A 20,012-nucleotide genomic window follows, 5' to 3' on the forward strand; every position below is an offset into this window, starting at 1 on the left:
ACCCATACCCTCTCCCTCGCCCTCACCCACACCCACATCCACACCCTCACCCACATCCACACCCTCACCCACACCCACACCCACACCCTCACCCTCACCCACACCCTCACCCTCACCCTCACCACCCTCACCCTCACCCACACCCATACCCTCTCCCTCACCCTCACCCACATCCACACCCTCACCCACACCCATACCCTCTCCCTCACCCTCATCCACACCCACATCCACACCCTCACCCACATCCACACCCTCACCCACACCCACACCCACATCCTCACCCTCACACACACCCTTACCCACACCCTCACCCACACCCATACCCTCACCCAAACCCTCACCCACACTCACACCCTCACCCACATCCTCACCCTCACCCACACCCACACAGTCACCCTCACCCTCACCCTCACCCATACCCTCACACTCTCCCACACCCTCACCCACACCCACACACATACGCTCACCCTCACCCACATCCACACCCTCACCCACACCCACACACACTTCCACACCCTCCCCCTCAACCACACCCACACCCTCACCCACACCCTCACCCACACCCTCACCCTCACCCTCACCCTCACCTGCACCCTCACCCACAACCTCACCCACATCCTCACCCACACCCACACCCTCACCCACACCTTCACCCACACCCTCACCCACACCCTCACCCACACCCTCACCCACACCCACACCCACACCCTCATCCTCACCCTCACCCTCACCCTCACCCACACCCTCACCCACACCCTCACCCACACCCTCACCCTCACCCACACCCTCACCCACACCCTCACCCTCACTCACACCCTCACTCATACCCACACCCTCACCCACACCCATACCCTCACCCACACCCTCACCCTCACCCACACCCTCACCCACTCCCTCACCCTCACCCACACCCTCACCCACACCCTCACCCTCACCCACACCCTCACCCACTCCCTCACCCTCACCCACACCCTCACCCACACCCTCACCCACACCCACACCCACATCCACATCCACATCCACACCCACATCCACACCCGCACCCACACCCTCACCCACACCCACACCCACACCCACATCCACACCCACATCCACATCCACATCCACACCCACATCCACACCCTCACCCACACCCTCACCCACACCCTCACCAACACCCTCACCCACACCCTAACCCTCACCCTCTCCAACCTCAACTTCACCCACACCCACACGCTCACACACACCCTCACCCACACCCACACCCTCACCCACACCCACACGGTCACCCTCACCCTCACCCACACCCATACCCTCTCCCTCACCCACACCCACATCCACACCCTCACCCACATCCACACCCTCACCCACATCCACACCCTCACCCACACCCACACCCATACCCTCACCCACACCCTCACCCTCACCCTCACCACCCTCACCCTCACCCACACCCTCACCCACACCCATACCCTCACCCTCACCCAAACCCTCACCCACACTCACACCCTCACCCACACACTCACCCTCACCCACACCCACACGATCACCCTCACCCACACCCTCACCCACACCCACACGCTCACCCTCACCCTCACCCTCACCACCCTCACCCACACCCACATCCTCACACACACCCTCACCCACACCCATACCCTCACCCTCACCCAAACCCCCACCCACACTCACACCCTCACCCACACCCTCACCCACACCCTCACCCACACCCTCACCCTCACCCACACCCTCACCCTCACCCACACCCTCACCCACACCGTCTCGCTCACCCACACCCTCACCCATACCCTCACCCTCACCCACACTCACACCCTCACCCACACCCTCACCCACACCCTCATCCTCACCCACACCCTCACCCACACCTTCACCCTCACCCTCACCCATACCCTCACCCTCACCCACACCCACACCCACATCCACACCCTCACCCACACCCTCACCCACACCCTCACCCACACCCACACCCACACCTTCACCCACACCCACACCCACACCCTCACCCACACCCTCACCCTCACCCTCACCACCCTCACCTTCACCCACACCCTCACTCACACCCTCACGCTCACCCTCACCCACACCCATACCCTCTCCCTCGCCCTCACCCACACCCACATCCACACCCTCACCCACATCCACACCCTCACCCACACCCACACCCACACCCTCACCCTCACCCTCACCCACACCCTCACCCTCACCCTCACCACCCTCACCCTCACCCACACCCATACCCTCTCCCTCACCCTCACCCACATCCACACCCTCACCCACACCCATACCCTCTCCCTCACCCTCATCCACACCCACATCCACACCCTCACCCACATCCACACCCTCACCCACACCCACACCCACATCCTCACCCTCACACACACCCTTACCCACACCCTCACCCACACCCATACCCTCACCCAAACCCTCACCCACACTCACACCCTCACCCACATCCTCACCCTCACCCACACCCACACAGTCACCCTCACCCTCACCCTCACCCATACCCTCACACTCTCCCACACCCTCACCCACACCCACACCCATACGCTCACCCTCACCCACATCCACACCCTCACCCACACCCACATACACTTCCACACCCTCCCCCTCAACCACACCCTCACCCACACCCTCACCCACACCCTCACCCACACCCTTACCCACACCCTCACCCTCACCTGCACCCTCACCCACACCCTCACCCACATCCTCACCCACACCCACACCCTCACCCACACCTTCACCCACGCCCTCACCCACACCCTCACCCACACCCTCACCCACACCCACACCCACACCCTCATCCTCACCCTCACCCTCACCCACACCCTCACCCACACCCTCACCCACACCCTCACCCTCACCCACACCCTCACCCACACCCTCACCCTCACTCACACCCTCACTCATACCCACACCCTCACCCACACCCATACCCTCACCCACACCCTCACCCTCACCCACACCCTCACCCACTCCCTCACCCTCACCCACACCCTCACCCACACCCTCACCCACACCCTCACCCACACCCACACCCACATCCACACCCACATCCACCTCCACATCCACACCCACATCCACACCCTCACCCACACCCTCACCCACACCCTCACCAACACCCTCACCCACACCCTAACCCTCACCCTCTCCAACCTCAACTTCACCCACACCCACACGCTCACACACACCCTCACCCACACCCTCACCCACACCCTCACCCTCACCCTCACTCTCACCCTCACCCACACCCATACCCTCTCCCTCACCCTCACCCACACCCACATCCACACCCTCATCCACATCCACACCCTCACCCACACCCACACCCATATCCTCACCCTCACCCACACTCTCACCCTCACCCTCACCACCCTCACCCTCACCCACACCCTCACCCACACCCATACCCTCACCCTCACCCAAACCCTCACCCACACTCACACCCTCACCCACACCCTCACCCACACCCACACGGTCACCCTCACCCTCACCCACACCCTCACCAACACCCTCCCCCACACCCACACCCACACCCATACCCTCACTCTCACCCATACCCTCACCTTCACCCTCACCCACACCCTCACCCAAACCCTCACCCACACCCTCATCCTCACCCACGCCCATACCCTCACCCTCACCCACATCCACACCCACATCCACACCCTCACCCAAACCCTCACCCACACCCTCATCCTCACCCACACCCACACCCTCACCCACACCCACACCCTCACCCTCACCCACACCCTCACCCACACCCTCACCCTCACCCACACCCTCACCCACACCCTCATCCTCACCCACACCCACACCCTCACCCACACCCTCACCCTCACCCTCACCCACACCCACACCCTCACCCTCACCCACACCCTCACCCTCACCCTCACCCACACCCTCACCCTCACCCACACCCACACCCTCTCCCTCTCCCACACCCTCACCCACACCCTCTCCCTCACCCACACCCTCACCCTCACCCACACCCTCACCCTCACCCTCACCCACACCCTCACCCTCACCCACACCCTCACCCTCACCCACACCCTCACCCTCACCCACACCCTCACCCTCACCCACACCCTCACCCTCACCCACACCCACACCCTCACCCTCACCCACACCCTCACCCTCACCCACACCCTCACCCTCACCCTCACCCACACCCTCACCCTCACCCACACCCACACCCTCACCCTCACCCACACCCTCACCCACACCCTCACCCTCACCCACACCCTCACCCACACCCTCATCCTCACCCACACCCACACCCTCACCCTCACCCACACCCTCACCCTCACCCACACCCTCACCCTCACCCACACCCTCACCCTCACCCACACCCTCACCCTCACCCACACCCACACCCTCACCCTCACCCACACCCTCACCCTCACCCACACCCTCACCCTCACCCTCACCCACACCCTCACCCTCACCCACACCCTCACCCTCACCCACACCCTCACCCTCACCCACACCCACACCCTCACCCACACCCTCACCCTCACCCACACCCACACCCTCACCCTCACCCACACCCTCACCCTCACCCTCACCCACACCCTCACCCTCACCCTCACCCACACCCTCACCCTCACCCACACCCTCACCCTCACCCACACCCTCACCCTCACCCACACCCTCACCCTCACCCTCACCCTCACCCTCACCCACACCCTCACCCACACCCTCACCCACACCCTCACCCACACCCACACCCACACCCTCACCCTCACCCTCACCCTCACCCACACCCTCACCCTCCCCTCTTCCTCTCCCTCCCCCTCTCTCTCTCCCCTCACTCTCTCTCTCGTTCTCTCCCTCTGCCTGTGATAGGTCAGTTTGAGGCTGCGATTGAGGATTATCAGGAGGCCCTGCGTGTGTTGGAGGATCGGAATGATGTTCTCGGGTGTGGGATAGCCCACCGGAAGATTGGGGAATGTTTCCTGGAGCTGAGCAACTGGGAATCTTCCCTGGAGGTGAGTGAAAGGTAGAGGGAGCTGGGCTGGGGAGTGGTAGGGAGGGTGCAGTGAGGTGGAGGAGGGATGGCTGTGCCCGTGAACATTGACCCTGCTGCTCCCAGTGCCACCTTAGGTCACATTGCTGCACACAGTGTGCACCGTGTCCGTGTCCGTTTCTCCGTGTCAGTGCCCGTGCCCGTGTCTGTGCCCGTGTCTGTGTCCGTGACAGTGCCCGTGTCCCTATCCGTGTCCGTGACCGTGCCTATGCCCGTGTCTGTGCCCGTGTCTGCGCCTGTGCCCGTGTCTGTCTGTGCCTGTGTCTGTGCCCATGTCTGTGTCTGCGCCCATGTCTGTGCCCATGTCTATGCCCGTGCCCACGTCTGTGCCCGCATCTGTGCTCTGCCTGTGCCCGTGTCCATGCCCGTGCCTGTGCCCGTGTCTGTGCCTGTACCCGTGCCTGTGCCCGTGTCTATGTCTGTGCCCGTGTCTGTACCCGTGTCTGTGCCCGTGTCTGTGCCCGTGTCTGTTTCTGTACCCATGTCTGTACGCGTGTCTGTGCCCGTGTCTGTGCCCGTGTCTGTACCCGTGTCTGTGCCCGTGTCTGTTTCTGTACCCATGTCTGTACGCGTGTCTGTGCCCGTGTCTGTGCCCGTGTCTGTACCTGTGTCTGTGCCCGTGTCTGTGCCCGTGTCTGTACCTGTGTCTGTGCCCGTGTCTGTTTCTGTACCCGTGTCTGTATCTGTGTCTGTGCCCGTGTCTGTACCCGTGTCTGTGTCTGTACCCGTGTCTGTACCCGTGTCTGTGCCTGTACCCATATCTGTACCCGTGTCTGTACCCGCGTCTGTGTCGTACCCGTGCCTGTGCCCGTGTCTCTCTGTGTCTCTGCCCGTGTCTGTGTCTCTGCCCGAGCCTGTGCCCGTGTCTGTGTCTGTGCCTGTGCCCGTGTCTGTACCCATGTCTGTACCCATGTCTGTACCCGTGCCCGTGTCTGTACCCGTGCCCGTGTCTGTACCCGTGCCCGTGTCTGTGTCTGTGTCCGTGTCCTGGCTCCTGTCGAAGCATAGAACAATAAAGGCCTGAAATCTGAAGCAAAATCACAAATTGCTGGAGAAACGCACAAGGTCTGGCAACATCAGTGAGGGGGCAGTGAGGAGTCTGTGAGGGGTCTGTGAGGGGGCAGTGAGGGGGCAGTGAGTGGTCTGTGAGGGGGCAGTGAGGGGTCTGTGAGGGGGCAGTGAGTGGTCTGTGAGGGGGCAGTGAGGAGTCTGTGAGGGGGCATTGAGGGGGCAGTGAGGAGTCTGTGAGGGGTCTGTGAGGGGGCAGTGAGTGGTCTGTGAGGGGGCAGTGAGTGGTCTGTGAGGGGGCATTGAGGGGGCAGTGAGGGGGCAGTGAGGAGTCTGTGAGGGGGCATTGAGGGTCTGTGAGGGGGCAGTGAGTGGTCTGTGAGGGGGCAGTGAGTGGTCTGTGAGGGGGCAGTGAGGGGTCTGTGAGGGGGCATTGAGGGGTCTGTGAGGGGACAGAGATGGGTCTGTGAGGGGGCAGTAAGGGGTCTGTGAGGGGGCAGTAAGGGGTCTGTGAGGGGGCAGTGAGGGGTCTGTGAGGGGGCAGTGAGAGGTCTGTGAGGGGGCAGTGAGGGGTCTGTGAGGGGGCATTGAGGGTCTGTGAGGGGGCATTGAGGGGTCTGTGAGGGGACAGAGATGGGTCTGTGAGGGGGCAGTAAGGGGTCTGTGAGGGGGCAGTAAGGGATCTGTGAGGGGGCAGTAAGGGGTCTGTGAGGGTGCAGTGAGTGGTCTGTGAGGGTGCAGTGAGTGGTCTGTGAGGGGGCAGTAAGGGGTCTGTGAGGGGGCAGTAAGGAGTCTGTGAGGGGGCAGTGAGTGGTCTGTGAGGAGGTAGTGAGGGGTCTGCGAGGAGCAGTAAGGGGTCTGTGAGGGGGTTTGTGAGGGGGTAGTGAGGGGGCAGTAAGGGAGCAGTAAGGGGTCTGTGAGGGGGCAGTAAGGGGTCTGTGAGGGGGTAGTGAGGGGTCTGTGAGGGGGCAGTAAGGGGTCTGTGAGGGAGCAGTGAGGGGTCTGTGAGGGGGTCTGTGAGGGGGTAGTGAGGGGGCAGTAAGGGAGCAGTAAGGGGTCTGTGAGGGGGCAGTAAGGGGTCTGTGAGGGGTCCGTGATGGGGCAGTGATGGGTCTGTGAGGGGCAGTAAGGAGTCTGTGAGGGGGCATTGAGGGCTGTGTGAGGGGGCAGTGATGGGTCTGTGAGGGGCAGTGAGGGGGTCTGTGAGGGGGATTGAGGGGTCTGTGAGGGATAGTGAGGGGTCTGCGAGGGGGCAGTAAGGGAGCAGTAAGGGGTCTGTGAGGGGGCAGTAAGGAGTCTGTGAGGGGTCTGTGAGGGGGTCTGTGAGGGGGCAGTGATGGGTCTGTGAGGGGTCTGTGAGGGGGTCTGTGAGGGGGCAGTGATGGGTCTGTGAGGGGTCTGTGAGGGGGTCTGTGAGGGGGCAGTAAGGGGTCTGTGAGGGGGCAGTAAGGGGTCTGTGATTGGGCAGTGAGGGGTCTGTGAGGGGGTAGTGAGGGGTCTGTGAGGGGGCAGTAAGGGGTCTGTGAGGGGGCAGTGAGGGGTCTGTGAGGGGGTAGTGAGGGGTCTGTGAGGGGGCAGTGAGGGGTCTGTGAGGGGGCAGTAAGGGAGCAGTAAGGAGTCTGTGATGGGTCTGTGAGGGGGCAGTGAGGGGTCTGTGATGGGGCTGTGAGGGGGCAATGATGGGTCTGTGAGGGGTCTGTGAGGGGGCAGTGAGGGGTCTGTGAGGGGGCATTGATGAGTCTGTGAGGGGGCAGTGAGTGGTCTGTGAGGGGGCAGTAAGGAGTCTGTGAGTGGGCAATAATGAGTCTGTGAGGGGGCAGTGAGTGGTCTGTGAGGGGGCAGTAAGGAGTCTGTGAGGGGGCAGTGAGGAGTGTGAGGGGGCATTTAGGAGTCTGTGAGGGGGCTGTGAGGGGGCAGTGATGGGTCTGTGAGGGGGTAGTGTTGGGTCTGTGAGGGGGCATTGAGGGCTGTGTGAGGGGGCAGTGATGGGTCTGTGAGGGGCAGTGATGAGTCTGTGAGGGGGATTGAGGGGTCTGTGAGGGGGCAGTGATGAGTCTGTGAGGGGGCATTGAGGGGTCTGTGAGGGGACATTGAGGGGTCTGTGAGGGGGCAGTGATGGGTCTGTGAGGGGTCTGTGAGGGGTCTGTGTGGGGGCAGTGATGGGTCAGTGAGGGGACAGTGAGGGGTCTGTGGGGGGCAGTAAGGTGTCTGTGAGGGGACAGTGAGGGGTCTGTGGGGGGCTGTAAGGGGTCTGTGAGGAGACAGTGAGGGGACAGTCAGGGGGCAGTAAGAGGTCTGTGAGGGGGCAGTGAGGGGACAGTAAAGGGTCTGTGAGGGGGCAGTGAGGGGTCTGTGAGGGGGCAGTGAGTGGTGTGAGTGGGCAGTAAGGAGTTTGTGAGGGGGCAGTGAGGGGTCTGTGTGGGGGCAGTAAGGAGTTTGTGAGGGGTCTGTGTGGGGCAGTGATGGTCTGTGAGGGGGCAGTAAGGAGTTTGTGAGGGGTCTGTGTGGGGCAGTGATGGTCTGTGAGGGGGCAGTAAGGAGTTTGTGAGGGGGCAGTGAGGGGTCTGTGTGGGGGCAGTAAGGAGTTTGTGAGGGGTCTGTGTGGGGACAGTAAGGGGTCTGTGAGGGGGCAGTGAGGGGTCTGTGAGGGGGGTAGTAAGGAGGCAGTGAGGGGGCAGTGAGGGGGCAATAAGGGGGCAGTGAGGGCGTAGTGATGGTCTGTGAGGGGGTAGTCATGGTCTGTGAGGGGGCAGTGAGGGGTCTGTGAGGGGGTAGTCATGGTCTGTGAGGGGGCAGTGATGGTCTGTGAGGGGGCAGTGATGGTCTGTGAGGGGGCAGTGATGAGTCTGTGAGGGGGTAGTGATGAGTCTGTGAGGGGGCAGTGATGGTCTGTGAGGGGGCAGTGATGAGTCTGTGAGGGGGTAGTGATGAGTCTGTGAGGGGGCAGTGATGGTCTGTGAGGGGGTAGTGATGAGTCTGTGAGGGGGTAGTCATGGTCTGTGAGGGGGCAGTGATGGTCTGTGAGGGGGCAGTGATGGTCTGTGAGGGGGTAGTGATGAGTCTGTGAGGGGGCAGTGATGAGTCTGTGAGGGGTTAGTGATGGTCTGTGAGGGGGCAGTGATGAGTCTGTGAGGGGGCAGTGATGAGTCTGTGAGGGGACAGTGAGGGGTCTGTGAGGGGGCAGTGAGGGGTCTGTGAGGGGACAGTGAGGGGGCAGTGAGGGGTCTATGAGGGGGCAGTGAGGGCTCTGTGAGGGGGCTGTGCCATCAGGGGAAGGTTAAAGTGTGACAGAGGTGAGAGGTCAGATGCAGGACGTGCAGTAAGTGTTGTACGTGTTAGGGGGTAAATGGCAAGGATATAAACTGCTCTGGCTGATGGTCATATACACACAACCTTTGACAAGGTGCCACACAGGAATCTGCCTAATAAGATGAGCCCACGATATCAGGGTCCAGGGTAGAGAATTGGCTGACTGGCAGAAGGCAGAGGGTGGGGATAAGGGAGTCTTATTCAGGATGGCTGCCTGTTACTAGTGGAGTTCTGCAGGGGTCAGTGTTGGGACCATAACTATTCACATTATACATTAATGATGTGGACAAAGGAACCGAGGGCAGTGTTGCTGAGTTTGAAGGTGACACTAAGATATGTCAAGGGACAGTTAGTGTTGAGGAAGAGGAGAGGCTGCAGGAGGGCTTGGACAGGCCGGGAGGGTGGGCAAAGAAGTGGCAGATTGGAGTACAACGTGGGAAAGTGTGGGGTTATGCACTTTGGTAGGAAGAATAAAGATATAGACAATTTTCTAAATGTGGCCAGACTTTGGAAATCTGAAGCACCAAGGGACTCAGGAGTTGTGGATTCTCTGAGCATGAACCAGCAGGTCCCGGTGGTGTCAGGAAGGAAAATGCAATGTTGGTTTTCAGTTCAAGAGGGCGAGATACAAGAGCAGGGACGTCCTGCTGAGGCTGGGTAAGGCTCTGGTCAGACCACATTTGGAATATAGTGAGCAGTTTTGGGCCCCGTACCTAAGGACGGGAGTGTTGGTGTTGGAGGGGGCCCAGAGGGGGCTTACAACAATGATCCCGGGGGTGAGGGGCTGGTCACATGAGGAACGGTTGAGGACTCTGGGTCTGGACTCGATGGGGTTTAGAAGGAGGAGGGGGGATGGGATTGAGATTTACAGGATACTGAGAGGCCTGGCTCGAGGGCACGTGGAGAAGATGTTTCCACTCGGACCCGAGGGCACAGCCTCAGGGTGAAGCCTTTAAAACGGAGATGGGGAGGGATTTCTTTGGCTGGAGGGTGGGGGGGGGATTCTGTGGAAGCCCTTGCTGCAGAGGGCTGTGGAGGCCTGGTACTTTTGATTTTTGATGAGTGAGGGAGTCCAGGGGCACAGGGAGAGGCCAGGAAAATATCAGCCTGTCATCGAACGGCAGAGCAGGATCAATGGGCTGAATGGCCTAAGTTACAGAATGACAGATGAGAAAAAAGAAGGAATCAGAATAGAGGGCAAAAGGGCAAGCTGTGACATTGTTGAGGGCTGGAGGCCTACGTGCCTCAGTGGGAAGTGAGGTGTTCCTCAAGCTGGCCTCGTGTGTGATTGGAGCATGGCAGCCAGGCCAGGCCAGCACGAGGGCCTCTCGAGATGGAGAATGTGTGGGAGCTCAGGGGCAGGCCAACAGACAAGCACACAGGCAGGCAGGCACACAGACAGACAGGCAGGCACACAGACAGACAGGCACACAGACAGACAGGCAGGCACACAGACAGACAGGCAGGCCAACAGACAAGCACACAGACAGACAAGCACACAGACAGACAGGCACACAGACAGACAGGCACACAGACAGACAAGCACACAGACAGACAGGCACACAGACAGACAGGCAGGCACACAGACAGACAGGCACACAGACAGACAGGCAGGCACACAGACAGACAGGCACACAGACAGACAGACAGGCACACAGACAGACAGGCACACAGACAGGCAGGCACACAGACAGACAGGCAGGCCAACAGACAAGCACACAGACAGACAAGCACACAGACAGACAGGCACACAGACAGACAGGCACACAGACAGACAAGCACACAGACAGACAGGCACACAGACAGACAGGCAGGCACACAGACAGACAGGCACACAGACAGACAAGCACACAGACAGACAGACAGGCACACAGACAGACAGGCAGGCACACAGACAGACAGGCAGGCACACAGACAGACAGGCAGGCAGGCACACAGACACACAGGCAGGCAGGCAGGCACAGAGACAGACAAGCACTCAGACAGACAGACAGGCACACAGACAGGCAGGCACACAGACAGACAGACAGGCACTCAGACAGACAGACACACAGGCAGGCAGACAGGCACACAGGCAGGCAGGCACACAGGCAGACAGGCACACAGGCAGGCAGACAGGCGGGCACACAGGCAGGCAGACAGACAGGCAGACAGGCATACAGGCGGGCACACAGACGGACAGGCAGGCACACAGGCAGACACACAGACAGACAGGCAAGCAGGCACACAGACAGACAGGCAGGCACACAGACAGGCAGGCAGGCACACACACAGACAGACAGGCAGGCACACAGGCGCACAGGCAGGCACACAGGCACACAGACAGGTGGGCAGGCAGGCAGACAGACAGACGGTCAGGCAGGCACACGGACAGACAGACAGGCGGGCAGACAGGCACACAGGCAGACAGGCAGACCGACAGGCAGGCACACAGACAGTCAGGCACACAGGCAGACAGGCACAGAGACAGACACACAGACAGGCAGGCACACAGGCAGACAGGCAGGCAGGCACACAGACAGGCACACAGGCAGGCAGGCAGGCACACAGACAGGCAGGCAGGCACACAGACAGACAGGCAGACAGACACGCAGACAGGCACACAGGCAGGCAGACAGACAGACACACAGGCAGACAGTCAGACAGACAGGCAGGCAGGCACACAGGCAGGCAGGCACACAGGCAGGCAGGCAGGCACACAGACAGACACACAGGCAGACAGGCAGACACACAGACAGGCAGGCAAACCGGCAGACAGACACACAGGCAGACAGACAGGCACATAGGCAGACAGTCAGACAGGCACATAGGCAGGCAGACACACAGTCAGACCGGCACACAGGCAGACACACAGACAGGCAGGCAAACCGGCAGACAGACACACAGGCAGACAGACAGGCACATAGGCAGACACACAGGCAGGCAGGCAGACACACAGGCACACAGGCAGACACACAGGCAGGCAGACAGGCAGACAGGCACACAGGCAGGCAGACAGGCAGACACACAGGCAGGCACACGGGCAGACAGGCACACAGGCAGACAGACACACAGGCAGGCACACAGGCAGACAGACACACAGGCAGACAGGCACACAGACAGACACACACAGACAGACAGGCACACAGGCAGGCAGACAGGCACACAGGCAGGCAGGCACACAGACAGGCAGGCAGGCAAGCACACAGACAGGCACACGGACAGACAGACAGACAGGCACACAGACAGGCACATAGGCAGACATACAGACAGACAGACAGGGACACAGACAGACAGACAGGCACACAGACAGATGGGCAGGCAGGCACACAGACAGACACACAGACAGACAGGCGGGCAGGCAGGCACACAGACAGACACACAGGCAGACCGACAGGCAGGCACACAGGCAGACAGACTGACAGGCAGGCACACAGACACACAGGCAGGCAAGCACACAGACAGACACACAGGCAGACAGACAGGCGGGCAGGCAGGCAAACAGGCAGGCAGGCACACAGGCAGACAGACAGGCACACAGACAGACAGGTACACAGGCAGGCACATAGAAAGGCAGGCAGGGACACAGACAGGCAGGCAGGCACACAGACAGGCACACAGGCAGACAGACAGACAGGCACACAGACAGACAGGCAGGCACACAGGCAGACAGGCAGGCAGGCACACAGACAGGCAGACAGGCATGCACACAGACATGCACACAGGCAGGCAGGCACACAGACAGACAGGCAGGCACACAGACAGGCAGACAGGCATGCACACAGACATGCACACAGGCAGGCAGGCACGCAGACAGACAGGCAGACAGGCAGACAGACAGGCAGGCACACAGACACACAGCCAGACAGGCAGGCAGGCAGACACACAGGCAGACAGGCAGGCAGGCTTACAGACAGACAGGCAGGCAGGCAGGCACACAGACAGACAGGCAGGCAGGCATACAGACAGGCAGGCATACAGACAGACAGGCAGGCAGACAGGCAGGCACACAGGCAGGCACACAGACACACAGGCAGGCAGGCACACAGACAGGCAGGCAGGCACACAGGCAGACAGACAGGCAGGCAGACACACAGGCAGACAGGCAGGCACACAGACAGACAGGCAGGCATACAGACAGGCAGGCAGGCTTACAGACAGACAGGCAGACAGACAGACAGGCACACAGGCAGGTAGGCACACGGACATACAGGCAGACACACTGGCAGACAGGCACACAGGCAGGCAGGCAGGCAGGCACACAGACAGACAGGCAGGCACACGGACAGACAGGCAGACAGACAGACAGGCACACAGGCTGGCAGGCACACAGGTAGGCAGGCAGACAGGCAGGCACATGGACAGACAGGCAGACACAGACAGACAAACAAGCAGACAGGCAGTCACACTGGCAGACAGGCACACAGGCAGGCAGAGAGGCAGGCACGCAGACAGACAGGCAGGCAGACACACAGGCAGGCAGGCAGACAGGCAGGCATACAGACAGACAGGCAGGCAGGCACACAGGCAGCCATGCTTACAGACAGACAGGCAGCCATGCTTACAGACAGACAGGCAGGCAGGCATACAGACAGGCAGGCACACAGGCAGACAGACAGGCAGGCAGGCAGGCAGGCACACAGACACACAGGCAGGCAGGCACACAGGCAGGCAGGCACACGGACAGACAGGCAGACACACAGACAGACAGGCAGTCACACTGGCAGACAGGCACACAGGCAGGCAGGCACACAGGCAGACAGGCAGGCAGGCACACAGGCAGCCATGCTTACAGACAGACAGGCAGGCAGGCAAGCAGACAGGCACACAGGCAGGCAGAGAGGCAGGCACGCAGACAGACACACAGGCAGGCAGACACACAGGCAGACAGGCAGGCAGGCAGGCACACAGGCAGCCATGCTTACAGACAGACAGGCAGGCAGGCAAGCAGACAGGCACACAGGCAGGCAGAGAGGCAGGCACGCAGACAGACACACAGGCAGGCAGACACACAGGCAGACAGACAGGCAGGCACACAGACACACAGGCAGGCAGACAGACAGGCAGGCAGGCACGCAGGTAGGCAGGCAGACAGACAGGCACACGGACAGGCAGGCACACGGACAGACAGGCAGACACACAGACAGACAGGCAGACACAGACAGACAGACAGGCAGACAGACAGGCAGGCACGCAGACAGACAGGCAGGCAGGCACACAGACAGACAGGCAGGCACACGGACAGACAGACAGACAGGCTCACGGACAGACAGACAGGCGCACAGACAGACAGACGCACGGACAGGCAGGCACACGGACAGGCAGGCACACAGACAGACAGACAGGCGCACAGACAGACAGACAGACGCACGGACAGGCAGGCACTCGGACAGGCAGGCAGACAGACAGGCAGACACACGGACAGACAGACAGGCAGACACACGGACAGACAGGCACACAGACAGACAGGCAGACACACAGACAGACAGGCAGACACACAGGCAGGCAGACAGGCAGGCACACAGGCAGACAGGCAGGCAGACAGACAGGCAGGCACACAGACAGACAGTCAGGCACACAGACAGACAGGCGCACAGACAGACAGACACACGGACAGGCAGGCACACGGACAGGCAGGCACACAGACAGACAGACAGGCGCACAGACAGACAGACAGACGCACGGACAGGCAGGCAGGCAGACAGACAGGCAGGCAGGCACACGGACAGACAGGCAGGCACACGGACAGACAGACAGGCGCACAGACAGACAGACAGACAGGCACACGGACAGGCAGACACACAGACAGACAGACAGGCGCACAGACAGACAGGCACACAGACAGACAGACAGGCGCACAGACAGACAGGCAAGGCAGGCACACAGACAGACAGACAGGCGCACAGACAGACAGGCACATGGACAGACAGACAGGCGTACAGACAGGCACACGGACAGGCAGGCACACGGACAGGCAGACACACAGGCAGACAGGCAGGCACGGACAGACAGACAGGCGCACAGACAGACAGACAGACAGGCACGCAGACAGGCAGGCACACACACGGACAGACAGACAGGCAGACACACAGACAGACAGGCACACAGACAGACAGGCAGACACACAGACAGGCAGACACACAGACAGGCAGGCACACAGGCAGACAGACAGGCACACAGGCAGACAGACAGGCAGACACACAGACAGGCAGGCAGACAGGCAGGCACACAGACAGACAGGCAGGCACACAGACAGACAGACAGGCACGCAGACAGGCCGACAGACAGGCACACGGACAGGCAGGCACACGGACAGACAGGCGCACAGGCAGACAGGCAGGCACACAGACAGACAGGCAGGCACACAGACACACAGGCAGGCAGACAGGCAGGCACACAGACAGGCAGGCAGGCACACAGACAGACACACAGGCAGACAGACAGGCGGGCAGGCAGACAGGCAGGCAGGCACACACACAGACAGGCAGGCAGACAGACAGATAGGCAGACAGGCACACGGGCAGGCAGGCACACAGGCAGACAGACAGACAGGCACACAGGCAGACAGACAGACACACAGACAGGCAGGCTGGCACACGGACAGACAGGCACATGGACAGACAGGCAGACACAGACAGGCAGACACACAGACAGGCAGGCAGACAGACAGGCACAAAGGCAGGCGGGCACACAGACAGACAGGCAGGCAGGCAGGCACACAGACAGGCAGACAGACAGGCACACAGGCAGACAGACAGGCAGGCACACGGACAGACAGGCACACAGGCAGGCACACAGACAGGCAGGCAGGCACACACAGACAGGCAGGCAGGCACACAGGCAGACAGGCAGGCACACAGGCAGGCACACAGGCACACAGGCAGGCACACAGGCAGGCACACAGACAGACAGGCAGGCACACACAGACAGACAGGCAGGCACACAGGCAGGCACACAGGCAGACAGGCAGGCACACAGGCAGACAGACAGGCACACAGGCAGGCAGACAGGCAGGCACACGGACAGACAGGCAGGCACACAGACAGACAGACAGAAAGGCAGACAGGCAGGCAGGCGGGCACACAGACAGACAGACAGAAAGGCAGACAGGCAGGCAGGCAGGCACACAGGCAGGCACACAGACAGGCAGGCGGGCACACAGACAGACAGACAGAAAGGCAGACAGGCAGACAGACAGACACACAGGCAGACAGACAGGCGGGCAGGCAGACAGGCAGGCAGGCACACACACAGACAGGCAGGCAGACAGACAGATAGGCAGACAGGCACACGGGCAGGCAGGCACACAGGCAGACAGACAGACAGGCACACAGGCAGACAGACAGACACACAGACAGGCAGGCTGGCACACGGACAGACAGGCACATGGACAGACAGGCAGACACAGACAGGCAGACACACAGACAGGCAGGCAGACAGACAGGCACAAAGGCAGGCGGGCACACAGACAGACAGGCAGGCAGGCAGGCACACAGACAGGCAGACAGACAGGCACACAGGCAGACAGACAGGCAGGCACACGGACAGACAGGCACACAGGCAGGCACACAGACAGGCAGGCAGGCACACACAGACAGGCAGGCAGGCACACAGGCAGACAGGCAGGCACACAGGCAGGCACACAGGCACACAGGCAGGCACACAGGCAGGCACACAGACAGACAGGCAGGCACACACAGACAGACAGGCAGGCACACAGGCAGGCACACAGGCAGACAGGCAGGCACACAGGCAGGCACACAGGCAGACAGACAGGCACACAGGCAGGCAGACAGGCAGGCACACGGACAGACAGGCAGGCACACAGACAGACAGACAGACAGAAAGGCAGACAGGCAGGCAGGCGGGCACACAGACAGACAGACAGAAAGGCAGACAGGCAGGCAGGCAGGCACACAGGCAGGCACACAGACAGGCAGGCGGGCACACAGACAGACAGACAGAAAGGCAGACAGGCAGACAGACAGGCACACAGGCAGACAGACAGGCAGGCAGACAGACAGGCAGGCACACGGACAGACAGGCACATGGACAGGCAGGCAGACACACAGACAGACAGGCAGGCACACAGACAGACAGGCAGGCACACAGGCAGGCACACACAGACAGGCAGACAGGCACACAGGCAGGCACACAGACAGACAGGCAGGCACACACAGACAGGCAGGCAGGCACACAGGCAGGCACACAGACAGACAGGCAGGCACACAGACAGACAGGCAGGCACACAGGCAGGCACACACAGACAGGCAGACAGGCACACAGGCAGGCACACAGACAGACAGGCAGGCACACACAGACAGGCAGGCAGGCACACAGGCAGGCACACAGACAGACAGGCAGGCACACAGGCAGACAGGCAGGCACACACAGACAGGCAGGCAGGCACACAGACAGGCACACAGGCGGGCACACAGACAGACAGACAGGCAGGCAGACAGACAGACAGGCACACAGACAGACAGACAGGCAGGCAGGCACACAGGCAGACAGACAGGCAGGCAGACAGACAGACAGGCACACAGGCAGACAGACAGACGCACGGACAGGCAGGCACACGGACAGGCAGGCAGACAGACAGGCAGACACACGGACAGACAGACAGGCAGACACACGGACAGACAGGCACACAGACAGACAGGCAGACACACAGACAGACAGGCAGACACACAGGCAGGCAGACAGGCAGGCACACAGGCAGACAGGCAGGCAGACAGACAGGCAGGCACACAGACAGACAGTCAGGCACACGGACAGACAGACAGGCGCACAGACAGACAGACACACGGACAGGCAGGCACACGGACAGGCAGGCACACAGACAGACAGACAGGCGCACAGACAGACAGACAGACGCACGGACAGGCAGGCAGGCAGACAGACAGGCAGGCAGGCACACGGACAGACAGGCAGGCACACGGACAGACAGACAGGCGCACAGACAGACAGACAGACAGGCACACGGACAGGCAGGCGCACAGACAGACAGACAGGCGCACAGACAGACAGGCACACAGACAGACAGACAGGCGCACAGACAGACAGGCAAGGCAGGCACACAGACAGGCAGGCTGGCACACGGACAGACAGGCACATGGACAGACAGGCAGACACAGACAGGCAGACACACAGACAGGCAGGCAGACAGACAGGCACAAAGGCAGACAGGCAGGCGGGCACACAGACAGACAGACAGGCAGGCAGGCAGGCACACAGACAGGCAGACAGACAGGCACACAGGCAGACAGGCAGACAGACAGGCAGGCACACGGACAGACAGGCACACAGGCAGGCACACAGACAGACAGGCAGGCACACAGGCAGGCACACAGACAGGCAGGCAGGCACACAGGCAGGCACACAGACAGACAGGCAGGCACACACAGACAGGCAGGCAGGCACACAGGCAGACAGGCAGGCACACAGGCAGGCACACAGGCACACAGGCAGGCACACAGGCAGGCACACAGACAGACAGGCAGGCACACACAGACAGACAGGCAGGCACACAGGCAGACAGGCAGGCACACAGGCAGGCACACAGGCAGACAGACAGGCACACAGGCAGGCACACAGGCAGACAGACAGGCACACAGGCAGGCAGACAGGCAGGCACACGGACAGACAGGCAGGCACACAGACAGGCAGGCGGGCACACAGACAGACAGACAGAAAGGCAGACAGGCAGGCAGGCACACAGGCAGGCACACAGACAGGCAGGCGGGCACACAGACAGACAGACAGAAAGGCAGACAGGCAGGCAGGCAGGCACACAGACAGGCAGACAGACAGGCACACAGGCAGGCAGGCAGACAGACAGGCAGGCACACGGACAGACAGGCACACGGACAGGCAGGCAGACACACAGACAGGCAGGCACACAGGCAGACAGACAGGCAGGCACACAGACAGACAGGCAGGCACACAGACAGACAGGCAGGCACACAGGCAGGCACACACAGACAGGCAGACAGGCACACAGGCAGGCACACAGACAGACAGGCAGGCACACACAGACAGGCAGGCAGGCACACAGGCAGGCACACAGACAGACAGGCAGGCACACAGGCAGACAGGCAGGCACACACAGACAGACAGGCAGGCACACACAGACAGGCAGGCAGGCACACAGACAGGCACACAGGCAGGCACACAGGCAGACAGGCAGGCACACAGACAGGCAGGCTGGCACACGGACAGACAGGCACATGGACAGACAGGCAGACACAGACAGGCAGACACACAGACAGGCAGGCAGACAGACAGGCACAAAGGCAGGCGGGCACACAGACAGACAGGCAGGCAGGCAGGCACACAGACAGGCAGACAGACAGGCACACAGGCAGACAGACAGGCAGGCAGACAGACAGGCAGGCACACGGACAGACAGGCACACAGGCAGGCACACAGACAGGCAGGCAGGCACACACAGACAGGCAGGCAGGCACACAGGCAGACAGGCAGGCACACAGGCAGGCACACAGGCAGGCACACAGGCAGGCACACAGACAGACAGGCAGGCACACACAGACAGACAGGCAGGCACACAGGCAGGCACACAGGCAGACAGGCAGGCACACAGGCAGGCACACAGGCAGACAGACAGGCACACAGGCAGGCAGACAGGCAGGCACACGGACAGACAGGCAGGCACACAGACAGACAG

At 61.4% G+C, this 20,012-nt stretch overlaps 1 protein-coding gene across 3 annotated transcripts in view; it reads left to right on the forward strand.

The window, feature by feature from the left end:
- The window catches only part of LOC122547812 (tonsoku-like protein), a 162,192-nt gene that overhangs the window by 19,585 nt on the left and 122,595 nt on the right, over positions 1-20,012 (forward strand). For all 3 annotated transcript variants that reach the window (XM_087987696.1, XM_087987698.1, XM_087987697.1), the window contains one exon: positions 4,849-4,991. In XM_087987696.1, the coding sequence (XP_087843822.1) occupies positions 4,849-4,991 (143 nt within the window). The remainder of the gene's footprint in view (positions 1-4,848; positions 4,992-20,012) is intronic.

Source organism: Chiloscyllium plagiosum, unplaced genomic scaffold (assembly GCF_037043375.1).
Source record: "Chiloscyllium plagiosum isolate Xiang-an unplaced genomic scaffold, Cpla_swu_hap1 HiC_scaffold_5, whole genome shotgun sequence".
In the NCBI taxonomy this organism is placed as follows: Eukaryota; Metazoa; Chordata; class Chondrichthyes; order Orectolobiformes; family Hemiscylliidae; genus Chiloscyllium; species Chiloscyllium plagiosum.